The 18,095-nt window shown below is 42.8% G+C and overlaps 1 protein-coding gene across 2 annotated transcripts in view; it reads right to left on the bottom strand.

Moving 5' to 3' along the window:
- CNIH1 (cornichon family member 1) overlaps nucleotides 1–1,417 on the bottom strand; it is a 12,480-nt gene extending 11,063 nt beyond the window's left edge. Inside the window, exon 1 of one of the 2 annotated variants that reach the window (XM_027776626.1) lies at nucleotides 1,229–1,417. In XM_027776626.1, coding sequence (XP_027632427.1) covers nucleotides 1,229–1,309 — 81 coding nt within the window. In that variant the 5' untranslated portion in view covers nucleotides 1,310–1,417. The remainder of the gene's footprint in view (nucleotides 1–1,228) is intronic. The other variant, XM_006160557.3, reaches the window with a different exon arrangement.
- Nucleotides 1,418–18,095: the final 16,678 nt, after the last annotated feature.

An 18,095-nucleotide genomic window follows, 5' to 3' on the forward strand; every position in this document is an offset into this window, starting at 1 on the left:
TTGTATTTTTTTTTTTTATTTTTTTTTTTTTTTTTTTTTTTTTTTTTTTTTTTTTTTTTTTTTTTTTTGCACAAGAGATTGCTACCATTTTAATTACTCTGTCCCTCTCTATATAGGTATCATAACAAATCCCTGTTATGGGCATGATGAAATCGGACTTATAATTTACATCAAAATGAACAAGCCCAATCATTCAAATTAAGACCAATATTCCAGATGGGTACTGGGACACAGAGAGAGCAGAAGCACATATGAGATAAATGTTTAATGAATGCTGATTTCCGGAGGACTCTCAATGCTTCTGTGTCCTAAAGTACAGAAATCTTCAAAAATCCCTTGTAGAAGTAAGTCACAGGGAATTTGTTTCTTACAGGGACCAGTAAAGATGTGCTTCTATCCTGCATCATGATGTGAGTAACAAAAAACTAAAACCGCCCTGGAGAAGCTTAAGGATTTTCAAAATCAAATTAAAACTCTCTCTGCTAAGCCAACTACTCTGAACACGCTGTAGGCTTGGAGATTGTCTCTTGAGAAAACCCCGTGGTCCAAGTATGGTTTAGGGGGAAAGCTAGAAGGTGCAGTCTGCAAAGTAATCAACCCAGCGTTCATCAAAGTTCACCAGGAAACAAAAATGTGACAACAAGGTGATTGTACTTGAAGAACACCCCAACACGTGCTGTCAGAATTGGAAATTGATTTAAAGTGGATTATAACTATCTTATTTTGGTCGTATTCCTGCGAAACCCTAAAAGAACGGCAATCTATGAAATAATAAAAATACGGGAAACTTCATTCACGCTAAGTATCACGGTTCTGAGAAGCACGCACCCCGGGGCGTGGGGATGTGGGGAAGTGCAGACCCAGGGCTCCGGGGACCCAGGGTCCGGGGACCCAGGGTTGGCCGAAGGTCCGTGCGCGCGAAGCGCTGTCCGGCAGGGCCAATCTGGACAGCAGCCGCCCCACCCAGCCGGGAGTAGCGGTGCGCGCGGCCTGCGCGGGCACTCGACCGGGGCATCCACCCTGCTCCCCTGGACCTGCAGCCCCCAGCCCGCGGGAGAGGGCGCCCAGACACCTCGCCCGCCCCGTGTCGCCTCGGCCCGGCTCCAAGCCGCGTTCCATCCCCCGGCGCGCCGACCTCCGGCGGCCTTCGCGGCCCGGACACTGGGCCCGGGGCGAAAAGAGGCTGCGCCGCCACCTTGCCCGCCTCCCCCCGGTCCCGGCTACTCACGTGCCAGATGGCGAAGAAGATGAGCGCGGCGGTGAGCAGCAGCGCCAGCATGTAGCAGAAGGCCGCGAACGTGAACGCCATGGCCGGGGAGGAGGAGCAGGGAACAGCGGCGGTGCCAGCGGAGAAAGGCGGCGCAGGGCCCTCTGGGTAAAACCATTCACTTCCCCCCGGCCACAGCCACGACCGCCGCCGCCGCCGCTGCCGCCGCGGCGCCCGCCTCCCAGCGCGCCTGCGCACCAGCCAGGTCCCGCTGGCGTCCTCTAGTGGCCAGAGTCTGTGACGCACTTACATTGTCTGCACTGATGACTTTTTTCCTTCCTTCTCTTGTATATTCTTTGAAAACAAATTTATTGAATGAATGTCTAGTTTGTTCTACGTTGTGTGCTCCTCTCTTGAGATAAAAATATGAATAAGATAGTGCTTTCACTGAAAGAACTTAGTAGCGTGCTGGAAAATAACATCTAAAATAATTACAGTATTATAACCCTGTAAATGGATGTCTGTAGGATGTTGTTAAATGTCGAAGAAGGACACTCGGCGCTCCCTAGGGCATTCAGAGCAGGATTCCCGCAGTAGGTGTTTCCGACATGATAAAATGTTGTCCAGGCAATAAGAAGGTAGAACAGTCCAAGGAAATGATTCAGAATGAGCAGACATACAGATGAAAAAAGAAAAAAAAAGAAAGAAAGAAAGAAAGAAAGGAAAAGGCTTGGAGTCTTGGATGAAACCAACAGTGGTTCGGTACTAGTGGAACATAAGTGCATGACAGAATGTCAAAAGGTAGAAAAGAATAAGGGGCGGGGGCGTCAGAAAATAGAGCGCTTTATATGTCTTGTTAAGGAGCTCAGACTTGATGAACCATAAACCCAAGTTTTTTCAAAATGTTTGGCTAACCTCGCACACTTAGAGATATTTTCTCACCACAACCCAAGGGGATATCAACATTATGAAGAATTTGATGTCTACATATAGACAGAACAGAATACAGATTAACCAAGCAAAAATTTCACAAAACAGTAGTCAAGATCCATGAGCATTTTTCCTTCTATTATTTCTCGTTGTTTTGTTTCTAATGCTGGTAGCAACCCACAAAACAGACATCACCTACTAAGTGATGGCTGCTGATAGAAGTGGAAATCATTGAAGGCTTTAAGCAGGAGGACATGTTTCCATTTGCATTAACGATCACTCAAACCGGCAAGTTGTGAAGAATGGTTTAGAAGCAGGGTCTGTCCTGTGCTGTCCAGTAGTACTTACTCCAGTGATGTAAATGTGTCTACATTGTCCAATTCAGTAGCTAGTGATGATTAAACACTTGCAGTGTGGCTAGTATAACTGATCGTTTGAATTTAAATGTTACATTTAAAATTGAAATAGGCAGATGTGGTTAGTGACTGCTGTATTGAACAGTGTAAGTCTATACCACCATGATTACATGGCACGTTTGTGCAGGTTGCAAAGATACTTTCTCCAGGTAGACAGAGGTGCAAACCAGACTACAGGAATTCAGGCCTCCTTCAGTCCCACCAGCCTCCTTATCCAGACATCTGTTGATATGCAGAGTACACAAACTGCCTAACTGTGCACAGTAACTCTGATTAGAGGAGTGTTAGGTTGGAAACAAGAGGCTCACAGGAATGATTCGGGAAAAGTTGCTGTGGATCTGAACCAGAGCAGTGGAAGCTGGGTTGGAAGGGAGTGAACATATTGGATAGTGTTGGAGAGATAAGTTCAGCAGAACCAATTGGATGCTTTGGTGAGAGAAAAAAAGAAAGCAATGGTGACTTCTTCAGGGCTTCAGACCTCAGAAGCAGAGCGAAGACAGCAATGGGGAATGTCTGTGCAGGAAAACACAATCTGATGAGAGGCAGATGCAGTTTCCTGGGCTCTGAGGAAGGATCGTTTTCAAGGAATTGTTCAAGCCAAACCATGAAATCCAGCCCGTTTTTCTAAATAAATCCCAACTACACCCTAGGAAATTCTGTTTTTATCAGAAACCAGGAAATCCTACCTCTTGGCAACAAGCTTTTCTCTAGAGTTCCTGGAAATGTTTCATATTTCCTTGTCTGGTAACTATGTCTAGCACCTTATATCCGGACAAAACTGTCTCCTGGAGAACCACTCTTAATTAAAAAGGGTACCCACATTTCACATAAGGAGGTAGAGGGACTTCATAAGAGGAATTGTACCTGCCCCGCCCCTAACTACTACTGTTCCCATAAAAACCAGGTCCCTCTGCTTCATTCAAGGTTAGTATTTTAGGTATTTCTGCAGTTTTATTGAACACACTTTCTATGTCAGGTAGAAAGCTGACGGAGTCACACAAGCATACAAGCTGTGGCAGTTTGAGTCCTCTTCCACGTATCACCAGAGTACACAGGTAAACTTACATCTGTACTATCTAATACAGGAGCCACTAGTTATGTGTAGCGCTTTACATTTAAATTAGTTAAACTTGGGGCCAGGAGGTAGCATGGTGGTTAAGGGCGCTGGACTTCCATATGGCTGACCACAGGTAGAGTCCCTGACCTGGCAACTTGCTTTCTTGTTTTTTTTTTTTTTTTTCTCTCTCTCTGTGTCTTGCTCTTGTCAAATTGAAAATAACAATAATGATAAATAAGATAAAGGAAATAATTATATTTTTTAATTAGTTAAAATTAAATAAAGTTAAAAATTCAGTTCCTGAGTGCACTAGCCACATTCCAAGTGCTCACTAGTTCATGTGGCTGATGGCTACTGTATTAGACAGCATAGATATAGAATATTTTCGCCTTCTCAGAAAGTTCTACTGGACAGCACAGCTTTGCACAGTATCATGCAGCTGTAATCTGTCAGAGAACACACCCACTTTGATGAGGCCAAAGGGCTAATTAGATCCACCAATCATAGTCAAGGCAGTTGGTGAAGAAAATAATGGGTTTACTTGACATTTTGGAGGATGACAGCATACCATGAGCAATCTGCACTCTGTGTTCAGACAACTTCCAGTATCCTTTCGAATTCGAATGAACTCTTTTATAGCCCATTAAGTTTCTGCTTCAACTTGTATACATGAATATGGATGGATACTATTGCAAAGAAGTACTAATCTTACATGCTAGCTCATTCTGTCCAGCTCTCTTTTACTCCTTTCTTTCTTCTATTCCCCCCCAATCAAATTCCTTTATTCAGATTGTCTTTCATCAATTTACTTTCGCTTCTCCTGCTGAGCATGCCCCAACCCAACCCAGGCAATTAGACACAAGTCAACCACTGGAGACCTGGAAAACAAAGCCCACAAAAACAAAGCATCTAGTCTAAGAAAAGGACAAAAATAGTCAGATAAAAACACCTGAGAAATGTTTCAGCCCCAGACTAGTAGTAGGAAGTCAGTATTGGGCCAACCCATGGCCTCGTGGTTGAGGCAACTGGATCCTACATAGCTGATCCAGCAGCTTGAGAAACATGTTCAGCACATGTGCAACCATGCCCAAAATCCCAAAAGAAGGGAGAAATCAAAGATAGGGGATTGTGGCATGATCATGCCCCATGGGAGGTATTTTCTTCTCTCCTTTGTTCTGTCTTTCTCCAGTGAGCCCTTTGGCAAATTAGAAAAGAAAGAAAGAAAGTCAGTATTGAGGAAGGGGGATGGGATATTCTAAGCAATAAGGAGAATGTGAGCTCAAGAAAATTGCAAGTTTCCCCAGGAACAAGTACTGCCTTGCCAAACCATGGAGTTGCTCAGCAGCTTCACTAGGGTATTCCATTTTCACTGGTCTACTGAGGAAGGCCAATCAAAGCAGTCTATACTTCACCCATCCAGGTGAGGAGGACATCTAGCCCTCAGCTCAAAACCCTCCAGTCCACTGAGGAGACTATCCTTGTTCTTTGCACTAGGAAGATCATAAGTCACACATCCCTTCAATGGAGCAGTTTTATTGAACACACTTTCTATGTCAGGTAGAAAGCTGACGGAGTCACACAAGCATACAAGCTGTGGCAGTTTGAGTCCTCTTCCACGTATCACCAGAGTACACAGGTAAACTTACATCTGTACTATCTAATACAGGAGCCACTAGTTATGTGTAGCGCTTTACATTTAAATTAGTTAAACTTGGGGCCAGGAGGTAGCATGGTGGTTAAGGGCGCTGGACTTCCATATGGCTGACCACAGGTAGAGTCCCTGACCTGGCAACTTGCTTTCTTGTTTTTTTTTTTTTTTTTCTCTCTCTCTGTGTCTTGCTCTTGTCAAATTGAAAATAACAATAATGATAAATAAGATAAAGGAAATAATTATATTTTTTAATTAGTTAAAATTAAATAAAGTTAAAAATTCAGTTCCTGAGTGCACTAGCCACATTCCAAGTGCTCACTAGTTCATGTGGCTGATGGCTACTGTATTAGACAGCATAGATATAGAATATTTTCGCCTTCTCAGAAAGTTCTACTGGACAGCACAGCTTTGCACAGTATCATGCAGCTGTAATCTGTCAGAGAACACACCCACTTTGATGAGGCCAAAGGGCTAATTAGATCCACCAATCATAGTCAAGGCAGTTGGTGAAGAAAATAATGGGTTTACTTGACATTTTGGAGGATGACAGCATACCATGAGCAATCTGCACTCTGTGTTCAGACAACTTCCAGTATCCTTTCGAATTCGAATGAACTCTTTTATAGCCCATTAAGTTTCTGCTTCAACTTGTATACATGAATATGGATGGATACTATTGCAAAGAAGTACTAATCTTACATGCTAGCTCATTCTGTCCAGCTCTCTTTTAATCCTTTCTTTCTTCTATTCCCCCCCAATCAAATTCCTTTATTCAGATTGTCTTTCATCAATTTACTTTCGCTTCTCCTGCTGAGCATGCCCCAACCCAACCCAGGCAATTAGACACAAGTCAACCACTGGAGACCTGGAAAACAAAGCCCACAAAAACAAAGCATCTAGTCTAAGAAAAGGACAAAAATAGTCAGATAAAAACACCTGAGAAATGTTTCAGCCCCAGACTAGTAGTAGGAAGTCAGTATTGGGCCAACCCATGGCCTCGTGGTTGAGGCAACTGGATCCTACATAGCTGATCCAGCAGCTTGAGAAACATGTTCAGCACATGTGCAACCATGCCCAAAATCCCAAAAGAAGGGAGAAATCAAAGATAGGGGATTGTGGCATGATCATGCCCCATGGGAGGTATTTTCTTCTCTCCTTTGTTCTGTCTTTCTCCAGTGAGCCCTTTGGCAAATTAGAAAAGAAAGAAAGAAAGTCAGTATTGAGGAAGGGGGATGGGATATTCTAAGCAATAAGGAGAATGTGAGCTCAAGAAAATTGCAAGTTTCCCCAGGAACAAGTACTGCCTTGCCAAACCATGGAGTTGCTCAGCAGCTTCACTAGGGTATTCCATTTTCACTGGTCTACTGAGGAAGGCCAATCAAAGCAGTCTATACTTCACCCATCCAGGTGAGGAGGACATCTAGCCCTCAGCTCAAAACCCTCCAGTCCACTGAGGAGACTATCCTTGTTCTTTGCACTAGGAAGATCATAAGTCACACATCCCTTCAATGGAGAAGAGGAGTAAGCTACCCTAAAACACGATGATAACATACAAGGGAGAGCCCTGTGTCATTGTGAATTTACCCTTAATCAATGTGAAGACCCCCAAAGAGGTTGGACGATAGAGGAACAGGTCATTCCAGTTACAAATCCCATATGGAACCCATGATGCATTAGGAGGATCTGGGCCCTGCCCTTGAATGATGAGGCACTTTTCTTCCTAAAGAAGAAAGAACCCTGGGCACAGAAAATTGTAAGCCAGAAGTTTCTAATCTTCCAGAAAGTTTTACGTATTTTGGAAAGAAGAAATTTTACTGGGGAAATAGGGGTGGCTGTGGGTCTAGACATGTGACTGAGACATAAGCTACAGAAAGAATAGCTATATGGGATCAGCAGGTGGTGTGGAGGTTAAGGCGCTGGACTTCCATATAGCTAACTGTGTTTGGAGTCCCGGCCCTGGTGGCCTGAAACTCATTCCAAGCAAAACTGAGAGGAGAATGAAGAAGGGATTGCAGCATGGCCATTCCCCTTGGGGGGTGACATTTTCACTTTCCTTCTGTCTCTGTCTTTCTCTCTCTCTGGTGAGTGCATGTCCCCTATGGTAAAGACCTAAAAAAAAAAAAAAAAAAAAGGGAAAAAAGGGGAAAAAAAAAAAAAAAAAAAGAGTAGCCATGGTGCTGGAAATAATGAGATCTGTAACAGACAGGATTAGTCACCCCCAAATTCATTCTCACTTCTTTCTTGTTGGCAGAGTTCAAAGTTCATTCAAGGGTGTATGGCCCCATACCATATGCTTAGAGGAGGAGCCTTTCCCATACAGGTTTTGGGGAAGGTTAGCTCCCACCCTTCCAGGGCAATGTATGACTTTCAGTTGCCTTCTGTATGTGGCAGAGCTGACTATTTGTTCATATTGTTTTCTGTTCATTTTAAGCATTTCTAAAACATTGGGTTAGGGCTGCATGTAAATGGAGAGCATTGGGCTGTCCAACAAGATATGGTTTCTCAATAGCTCATGTGTCACCCGCCTTGCCCTTTGGCCTAGGAGTGCCTGTTACACAACCACTATAAAAGGATCATGTCCAGAAATGACTCAGTCAACAATCTCATATGTGCAAAAAATATCTCTTTATTGTTCTTATTTTTTGTGTGTATCTTTTATTTCTTATAAAGTCATATAAAGGTAAAGTTTAAGGATGATGAAATGGAGAGATCTTAAGCATAGAATTCAAAGAGTTTCAACACATGCATACACCTGTGTAACCACCAACCCCCAAACAGGATAGAAGTACTGCCAGCACCCCACAAAGTTGTCTCCTGGCCCACCCACAAAGCAACAACTGTTCTGGGTTTTTGTTTGTTTGTTTGTTTGTTTGTTTTGTTTGTTTGTTTGTTTTGAGAGGTTTTTGCCATAGGGCATGTGTGCTTGCCAGAAAGACAGAGAGAGATAGAGAGACAGAAAGTGAGAAATTACTCCCCAGGTGGGATGGCCATGCTGCAATCCATTCTCCTCCATTCTCTTCTCGGGATCTTGGGCACGCATGCACACGTTCCCGACTTTAGTTTAAGCCACCGGGTCCAGGACTCGAACCGCGGTTGACTACATGGGACTCCAGTGACATAGCCATTACATTAACTGCTGGTCCCCCAACTGTTCTGTTTTCTAGCACCATAGATTCATTTACAAGCTCCTGAACTTCACAAAGTAAAACCATATGAAATAGACTGTTTTAAAAATTCATTTTTTACATGAGCAAGACAGAAAGAGAGACAGCACTCTCCACAGGGTTCCAAGGCCACCATCTACCTCCAGTCCACAAACAGTCCTGGATCATGGGCAAGCACATACCCAGTGTACTCAGGGAGTGTCCAGACTTGAGCCAGAAACTTTCCCATGTAGGATTGCCTCACAGAGCATCAACATTTTACTGCTGTGCAAAGCCCCTATGAAAAGAAACCTTTAAATTCAGTTTAGAATGAAGGAAACAGCCGCTGGAATATTTGGGCGGGGATAAGAGAATGGACAGTTTTCCTAGGAAGAAGCAATAGCTAGTGAGAACAACATAAACACAAAGTTGTGGTGAGTTAGGAGGAAACTAAGACAAAAATGAGATTAGAGAGGTATGCAGGAGTTAGATCTCAGAGCCAACTCTTCAGTAGAGGAATCAAGCTATTCTCTCCCTGATGGTAGCAAAGCAAAGATGCATGTTTTTCATGGGCCAAATGTGGGCCCTGGGTACTACAGTCAGAGCACGTGTGTTCCCCACTCCACCCCTTAAAAACCTTGTATGTTAGATTCTAATAACCAATAAGACAGTATTAAAAGATGTGGCCTTGAGCCCCTTCCCTCTTCTGCTATATAAGGACATGTAGGAGGTACTTTCACCAGACATGAATGTGTTCATACACTGGTACTAAGCTCAGCTTCTAGAACTGAGCAATATATTTCTATTGTTTATAAATTACCCAGTCTAGGTCCCTCATCGTCCTCTGTCTGAGGCATCCAGGTTCGGGGACCCTGTATCCTTGGAGCTCGCCCTGCTTCCTGTGTGGTGAGAGTTTGATAAGCCAAGATGGGTCCATACAAGTACATTTAGGAGCTATGGAGGAAGAAGCAGTCCGGCGTGATGTGCTTTCTTCTGAGGGCCAGATAAAGCGTACAGACAGAGATACAAGGTTCAGAAGGTTATGTCATATATAGGATTTGTGTGCATCATGGCACACACGCACAGTTCCCAAGGCTGCAACCTACGGCAAGCCTGTCCGTCATGATGTTTAACCAGCTAAAGTTTGCTAGAAGCCTCCAGTCTGTTGGAGAGGAGCGAGCTGCGGGGCTCTTAGAGTCCTGAATTCTTACTGGTTTGTCAATGATCTCACATACAAATTCTCTGAAGTTATCCTCATTAATCCATTCCATAAAACTGTCAGAAGAAACCCTAATACCCAGTGGATTGACAAAGCAGTCCACAAGCACAGGGGAATACGTGGGCTGACATTTGCAGGTCGAAAGAACTGTGGGCTTGGAAAGGGCCATAAGTTCCACCACACTGTTGGCGGTTCTCGCTGTGCAGCTTGGAGAAGGCACAATACTCTCCAACTCCACTGTTACCACTAGTATAAGAAATGTTTGTCAAATTCATGCCTAATAAACAATTCAGGACAGTCCCGCCTACTTAAAAGTGTTATTTGTCTGTTAAACTAGTCTGCATATTGTTTCCTGAATGTTTTGTCAAATTAGGAAAGTTCCAAGTGCAATAATGTTTGAAGACTACAAATGGTAGTGTGTCTTGTTTCTAATAAGGTACATTTTTTTTTCTGCTATATCTTATTAGGGAGTTATATGTGAGTATTTAAAACATGATGTGTGGTATAATAAATTCTTTGAAACAGGAGAGGTGAAACTAGCCCTATAGATTTGTTTGATGCATGTGGTGAAACCTACCGCTTCATTTTGGTGATGGCAATGTTCTATTTCACTTTCATTTGGCTAGTTTGGGGATTTGGGCTAGTACAAACTTAAATTTTGTTTTAACTTGGAAATTTGTAGAACAGGAGGAAGCTCTCCTAACCCCATGCCATGATCATGTAGAAAATTACGGGCTCAGCCTGAGCCTCCGTTTTTAGATTTAATCCAGGGTTCCATTTGTGTAACTTTAATCTGCAAAGAAAATGTTGACCCAAATGCCACCATTTTCAGAAGAAGAAAACCTATTGCAAGAGGCTTCTCTTACCAGTGAAACAAGTCTGGGTTAATCTAATGAAGTTGCCTCAGTCTTCACAGTATTTAAAAGATAAAAACTGGTTCATTCCTATGGCTCCCTGGGATCTGGAATCCTGGTTTTTATGTGTAGTAGTAGTCAATAGTGGTATTTACACTGGTTAATTTTGTAACTGACAGAAATTAGACACTAGGTAAAGTTCCAAGAACATGAGGTGGTAAAAAGATTTTAAGAATATGCAACACAAATTCATGACTATTACAAAACCTAAAGCTCAATAGGGGAAAAAGAATAATTGTCTAAAAGCACATTATAGCGCAGATTATCTCAAGTCCACCCACTTTACTGCTCCTGCAAGGCTCCTGAGAAAAGATATAGTTGATGTCAATTCTTTCTTTCTTTCTTTCTTTTTTTTTTTTTTTGCTATAGGGCACGTGTGCTGGCCAGAAAGACAGAGAGAGACAGAGAGACAGAAAGTGAGAAATCACCCCCCAGTGGAGATGGCCACATCACAATCCATTCTCTAATCAGGATCTTGGGCATGCATGCACATGCACCCGGCGTGAGTTTAAGCCACCAGGTCCTGGACTTGAACTGTGCTCAACTACATGGGAGTCCAGCAATGTAACCATTATGACAACTGCTGGTCCTCAAACTCATGATTTCTAACCTACCTTTACATTTTGTCTCCAGTTATTTTTCTCATCCCTGGTCAAATTATCCTCAAAATTCTTACCATTCTACACAATTGAGCAGTCTGTTATGTGCTCACCTTATCTTTAAATATACCACCAAATCATGTTGCATTTCTGTTTGCATCATGTTTTCCAGTAAAGTATGCTACAGTTTCCCAAGTCAATTTGAATGTGAAGGAAATACAGAAGAATTGCTCAATTCTTTTCAAGTTGCGGCAAATAATAATTTGATTTCAAAATTTAATTGCTGGTTTTCCAAAATTGATTTTTCTGGCAACTTTCTCTTGGGTTTTTAAAAAGCTCAGTTAATTGCCAGAAAATATTCATACTAGACTTATAAAACCTCTTGAATCCTAAATTCCTTTTTACTCAAAAAGTATTAAAACACACATTTAACTGTGTAGCAGTTGTTTAACTAAAGGAATAAATGTCTATTAAGCTACCTACCTAAATAAATAAATAAATAAATAACCCAGTCTAAAATATTTTGTTATAGCAGCGTGAATGGACCAAGAACAAATTTGGTACTAGAGTGGGGTTTTACCATAACAAATACCTAAAAATGTGGAAACAGCTTTGGAAATGGATAATGGGCAGGGGCTGGAATAGTTTTGAGATACAATACCAGGAAAGAAGCCTTAAGGACAATTCTGGTGAAGGCTGAGAAGATGAGAGCTATAGAGAAAGCTTTGGTCTTATTAGAGATTACCTAAATGGCATGACCAGAATGTTGGTAGAAATATGGATGATAAAGACCATCGTGATGAGATCACAGATGAAATGTTACTGGAAACTGGAGGAAAGGCTGTCTTTGTTAAAAAGTGGCAAAGAACATGATTGAGTTGTGTTCCTATCCTAGTGTTTTGTGGAAGGTAGAAATGATTAATGATGAAATAGAATATTTCGTGAAAAAAATCTCTAAGCAAAGTGCAAAAGGAGTGGTCTGGCTTTTCTGGACTACTTATAGTAAAATACAAAAGAGAAATTACTTAAAGATGGAATTTATCATTAAAAAGGAAGCTGGAAAAAAACCTGAATTTAAAGATTTGCAAGCCTGGCTATGTTGTAAAAAATGAAAAATCACAGGCAAGAATACCAAGGAGATGGCCAACCAAACTGAGATTATTATGGTTAGAAGGAAGTTAGATACAACTCATTAAGACAATGGAAGAATGACCCAAAAGGCATTTCAGAGACCTTCAAGAGTACCCTGCTCATCATAGGTCCAGAATGCCAGAACTCTTGAGGAAGATAAATTTGAAGACTTTGCCACCCACAGTTTAGTGCAGCACTCCTTGACCACTCCAGCTCGGCTCTACTAGCTCAGGTGAGGCTCAGGCCACTCCACCAGAAGGCACACATGGTAAGCCATGGTGGCATTCATGCAGTGTCATCCTGACAGGTGCTCAGAGTACAGAAGCTGTGAGGGCATGGTCATCTGCATCTATATTTCAAAGAATGACCCAAAGAGCCTTGGTGCCCAGAGAAAGAATTCACTGGGGTGGAGCCACTAAAGACAGCCCCCACCAGGGCAATGTCAAGTGCAGCTATGGGAGTGAGATCACTCCTGAGCTCTCAAACCATAGAACTACTAGAGTGATTTCAGCCTGGGAGATACACAGGCATGTGACTTCAACCCTGAAGAGTTGCTGCATGGGTTTCTCCCAGCAAAGCTGTGGGGGGCAGAGCCATCCAGAACTTTAGAGTCCAATCCTTGTCTGATGCATCTGAAAGGCAGGACATGGAGTCAAAAAACATGATCAAGAATCAAGATTTAATATTGCTTGCCCTGTTGGGGTTTAGACTTACTTAGGACCCGTTCTTCCTTTCTTCTTTCCTTTGATCCCTCTTTGAATAGGAACACCTATTCTATGACTGTCTCACCACTGTATTTGGGAAGCACAAAACTATGGCTGCACAGACTGACAGGTGGAGAATTTGCTTTAGAATGAATCCTACCTTGCATCTCACCCACATTTGATTTAGCTATTTTGATGAAATCTTAATGAAGACTTTAAAGTTGATGCTAGAATGATGGGGATCAGTAGGTGGCATAGTGGTTAAGGCACTGGACACTTCCACGTGGCCACCCAGGGTTTGAGTCCTGAATCCGGTGGCTTGCTTTCTCACTTCCTCTCTCTCTCACCTTCACCCTCTGTCTCTCTCTGGTCAAATTAAAAAATGAATTAATGAATAAATAAAATAAAATAAAAATTATTAAAAAATGTTGATGCTAGACTGAGTTCAGATTTGGGGGGCTATTAGGATGAAATGAATGTATTTTGAATGTGAGAAAGACATGAATGTGGGGTCTAGGGATGAAATGCTATGGTCTGAATGTTTGTGTTCCCCCCACACACTAAGTTCATATGTTGGAAGTTATTCCCCAGTGCAGTATATTTGAAGATGAGGCATCAGAGAGGTGACTAGGTCCTGAGGTTTTTGCTCCTGTGGATGATATTAGTACCTTTATAAAAAGAGGCTTGAAGGAGTCAATTTTCCCCTTCCATCATGTGAGGACATAGAAAGTTCCATCTATGAGAAACAGGCCCTCAAGACACCAAATCTTCAAATGCCTTTATCTTGGACTTCCCAGCCTCCAGAACTGTGAACTATAAATTGCCCAGTTTAAGGAAGTTTACTATAGCACCATGAATAGATTAAGACACTGAAGAAGGACTGGACCAAGGACTGGTCAAGATGCTAGCCTAGGGGACCAGCAGTTAGCATAATGGCTATGTCACTGGACTCCCATGTAGTCGACTGCAGTTCGAGTCTCAGACCCAGTGGCTTAAACACATACCAGGCGCATGTGCGTGTGTGCCCAAGATCCCAAAAGGAGAATGGAGGAGAAGGGATTGCGTCGTGGCCATTCCCCCGGGGGGTGATTTCTCACTTTCTGTCTCTCTGTCTCTCTCTGTCTGTCTGGCAAGCACACATACCCTATGGCAAAAACCTCTCAAAAAAAAAAAAAAAAAAAAAGACGCTAAAAAAAAAAAAACCCTTAGCCTATAGAAGCCAAGACCAAAAAAAAAAAAAAAAAAAGAAAAAATAATGAAAAAATAAAAATCTGTGACCATCAGAAAGAGACAACCACTAAAAGCCAAGAACTGAGAGGGGCACTTATAAAGCCACTAGCCAGAGGAGACATGATCCAACTCAAGGAACAGGTGACCAATGCTCCTAGTGGGGAAATTACCAAGGAACCCACAAAAGCACCCCATAGAAGAAGAGTTGGTATTTGACATTGACCACAGAGGATGTCAACTCCAGATGACATCTGCACCAGCTAATGTCTTTTTTTACTCCCTTGCATTGCCATTCCCCTATTCCCAAAGGGACCAGAGACAACTAGTAATGGGGGAGCAAGGCAAAGCAATAATGAGGAAGAGACCACATCCCCTTTTGCAGTTTACATTTCCCAACATGAAGCATACTTGAAGGAGGTGGTATGTAGGAGAGGGAATGGTGAGGGAGAAAGCCTCAAAGAAAGTATAAGATATTAATGTTTTGACATTAGACTAAACTATAATTTGTACTACAGTAAAAAAATTAGCATAATTCCAGAAAAGCTATGGGGGTCACAGAATTCCTCCAGAGACAAGGAAAGATACAAACTCTGAGTGGTGGAATTTTTTTTTCCTTTGCTTATTTATATTTTGTGTTTTTTCTCTAATGATATTAGTTGTTTAATAAAAGCTGGGTAGTTAAAATAAGTTCCTATTTTTAGTTCAACAAACAACGGACTTCATGCTGTAAATGATATTTGAGATTATTTTTGAAGGTTGTTGATTTTGGCAGGCAGCAGCATGAGGAGGAAGTGTTTCTGTTAGGTGGAAGACGATTAGGTCCAGGGAATGTTTGTGTAAGAGAAAGTTGCTCAATTAGGCTGGAGTTAGTATAAATGGAGGGAGCAGTGTCCTATGAAACCAGACATAGGATTGCACTTAGGTTCTTTTGCATGCAAACAGATATGCCATGCTAACTTCATTAGATTCTAGAAGGATAGACATGCAGAGGAACCTGGAAACAGCTGATCAATCAAGCCTTAGAGAGAGCATACCCTGAAGGGTAATCCTGAATCAAACAAGAATCTAGAAACCTGGGAACCAGCAGTTAGCGTAATGGCTATGTCGCTGGACTCCCATGTAGTCGACCGCGGTTCACGTCCCGGACCTGGTGGCTTAAAACTCACGCCAGGCGCGTGTGCATGCGTGCCCAAGATCCTGAGAGGAGAATGGAGGAGAAGGGATTGTGGTGTGACCATCCCTCCTGGGTGGTGATTTCTCACTTTCTGTCTCTCTGTCTCTGTCTGGCGAGCGCATGCGCCCTATAGCGAAAACCTCTCCAAAAAAAAAAAAAAAGAATCTAGAAACCTAAGAGGTAGGAGTATGGCTCCTCAGTTTGGGGCTCCATCATAAATATGATTCCACTGCTTTCTGTATGCCTGCTCTGTTCTGAACTGCCTCTGCTCATATCTCCTTTTCCTCTCCTCTATAGGTTGCACTTGGCCTCTTCTCCACCTGATGGCATTTTTTCAAGTTCAGTTCCCACTGCTAACTGCCACATTCAAGAGAATGAGATCATTTCCCCAGTGGCAGAAATTGAACTAAAAATTACTTTTCAGTTGGGAAACTGATTGACCCATCTCATTCCTTTGTCTCAGTTGGGCAACATAAAATGTTGGCAGATCCTGGGTTCAACAAACACGGCTGAGGGACCAGCAGTTAGCGTAATGACTATGTTGCTGGACTCCCACGTAGTTGACTGCGGTTCGAGTCCCAGACCCGGTGGCTTAAAACTCACGCTGGGCGTGTATGCGTGCGTGCCCAAGATCCCGAGAGGAGAATGGAAGAGAAGGGATTGCGGCATGGCCATCTCTCCCCCTTGGGGGGTGATTTCTCGCTTTTTGTCTCTCTGTCTGGCAAGCGACCGAGCCCTTAGCAAAAACCGGAAGCGCCCGAGCCCTTAGAAAAAACCCTTAAAAAAAAAAAAAAAAAAAAAACTGGGGCTGAAAGCAAGAATTCTATGTGTATTGAGGGTGGGAAGCGAGACTGGGAACAGGCAGATGCAGCAAGGAGCAGTGGTGGGGGGCATTTCCACCCAAATATAAAGGCTGGGCATATTTGGGCTTGGCTGTTGCTATGGCCTAAATGTGTCCCCCAAAATTCATATGTTAGAAAGTTAATCTCCAATATGAAGAGACAGGGCCATATAGGCAGAGCCCTCATGGATGGACTAACATGGATATAAAAAGTGATTGTGAGTTCACCTCTCTCCACCTTCTACCATGTGAGGATGCAATGAGAAGGCTGGCTCTCGGTAGACACCTGCCCCTTCATCTTGGTCTTCCCAGCCTCCAGAACCATGAAAAATAAATGTGTGTCCATTATAAACTATCCAGTCTCAGCCATTCTGTTACAGCAGCACAAAACAGATTAAGACAACTATCCAGTACAAGTAAGAAATGGGCCAAAACCTATTCTTAATTGTGTAGTTAATAGTGTATTCAGCAGTCACACACACAACTCCCTCCACCACCTCCCAGTTTCATCTGGTTTGCAGGGTAGCTTTTGGATGCAACCTAGGCATTAGGCTTTTTTCCTCCCTGCAATTTAAAGAGGGTACCTCAGCAGGGAGTATTCACATAGTTAAGGAGCAAATCACAAGCAGAGAGTTAGAGAACTGTCTGTGTGAAAACTCCATGTTTAGCAGTAAAATCTTTAATTTGCTTAACAGCTAAAAATAGACTCCACAAGGGCACAATATCCATTCAGGGTGTACCTTCATGCCAATGAGAGTGGGTTCATGCTGTGAGGTTAAGTATGTATGCTTTTTGTTATTGAAAAGGACAAAAAGACCATCAAGATTTTTTTAATGAAGGTGAAAAATTGTAGGAGCTGGCTGTTTGAGTAGCTGAGTGGCCAAAACTTAAGAAATGGGGAAGATATGATTCCATGCTTTGGTCAATTCTCCTTGTGAGTTGTTTTGATTTGTTTCTCTACAGGGTACATAGAGAGGAAGACAGAGAAAGAGGGAAAGGAGAAAGCACCCCTCATGGGAGATGGTCATGCGATCTCTTCATTTCTTTTTCCTATCCAAGATTTGGGGCACACAAGCACATGCGTCTTGTGTGTCTCTCAAGTTCCAGGGTCCGGTAATCAAACCACAGAATTGGCCATGTGGGATTCGGCTAACTTAACCACTAGGTCACAGAGCTGCCCCCTTCCCTTTATTAATTTGTATTTTTTGCCAAAATGCCTGCACTCACTGAAGACAGACAGAAAGTGAGAAATCAAGCTCCCCTCCCCTCTATGCTATAATCCCCGCTCCTCCATTCTCCTCTTGGAATCTTGGGCACACAACCACATGTGTCTCTGGCACGTTTTTCAGGCTGCTAGGTCTGAGACTCTACTGCACAGCCAAGTGGGATCCAACTGTCTTAACCACTATGCCACCTGCTGGCTCCCCTTCATTACGTTTTCATTGCCAGAGGGCATGTGCACTCTGCTAGGGATAAAGGAGGAATGCACTCAACGAGGCATGGTCATGCTGCAATCTAGTCTCCATCCTGTCATGGTTCTGGGAGTGGGCATGCACACACAAGCACACACCCAGTGTTTTTCAAGTTGCTGGGGCTGGGATTCGAACCATGGTCAGCTATATGAGACACGGCTCCCCAAACCAGTAGGCCGTGGGCTGGCTCTCCTTGTGAGATTCTTAAAGAAAGCATACTCCTTTCACAATCATATCAAACTGAGACTATTGCTACATACAGAAGTAAATGGTAAACTCTAAAAACTATGTATTAGCAATTTGCAGTCATTCAACAGAAACCTATTAAACATACCATGTAGCACAATCTGTAACAAAGGCAGAGTCAATTGATATTTAATAGTAAAAAACTATATTCAATTAAAGAA

This window comes from Tupaia chinensis, unplaced genomic scaffold (genome assembly GCF_000334495.1).
Source record: "Tupaia chinensis unplaced genomic scaffold, TupChi_1.0 Scaffold000688_1, whole genome shotgun sequence".
NCBI classification, from domain to species: Eukaryota; Metazoa; Chordata; class Mammalia; order Scandentia; family Tupaiidae; genus Tupaia; species Tupaia belangeri.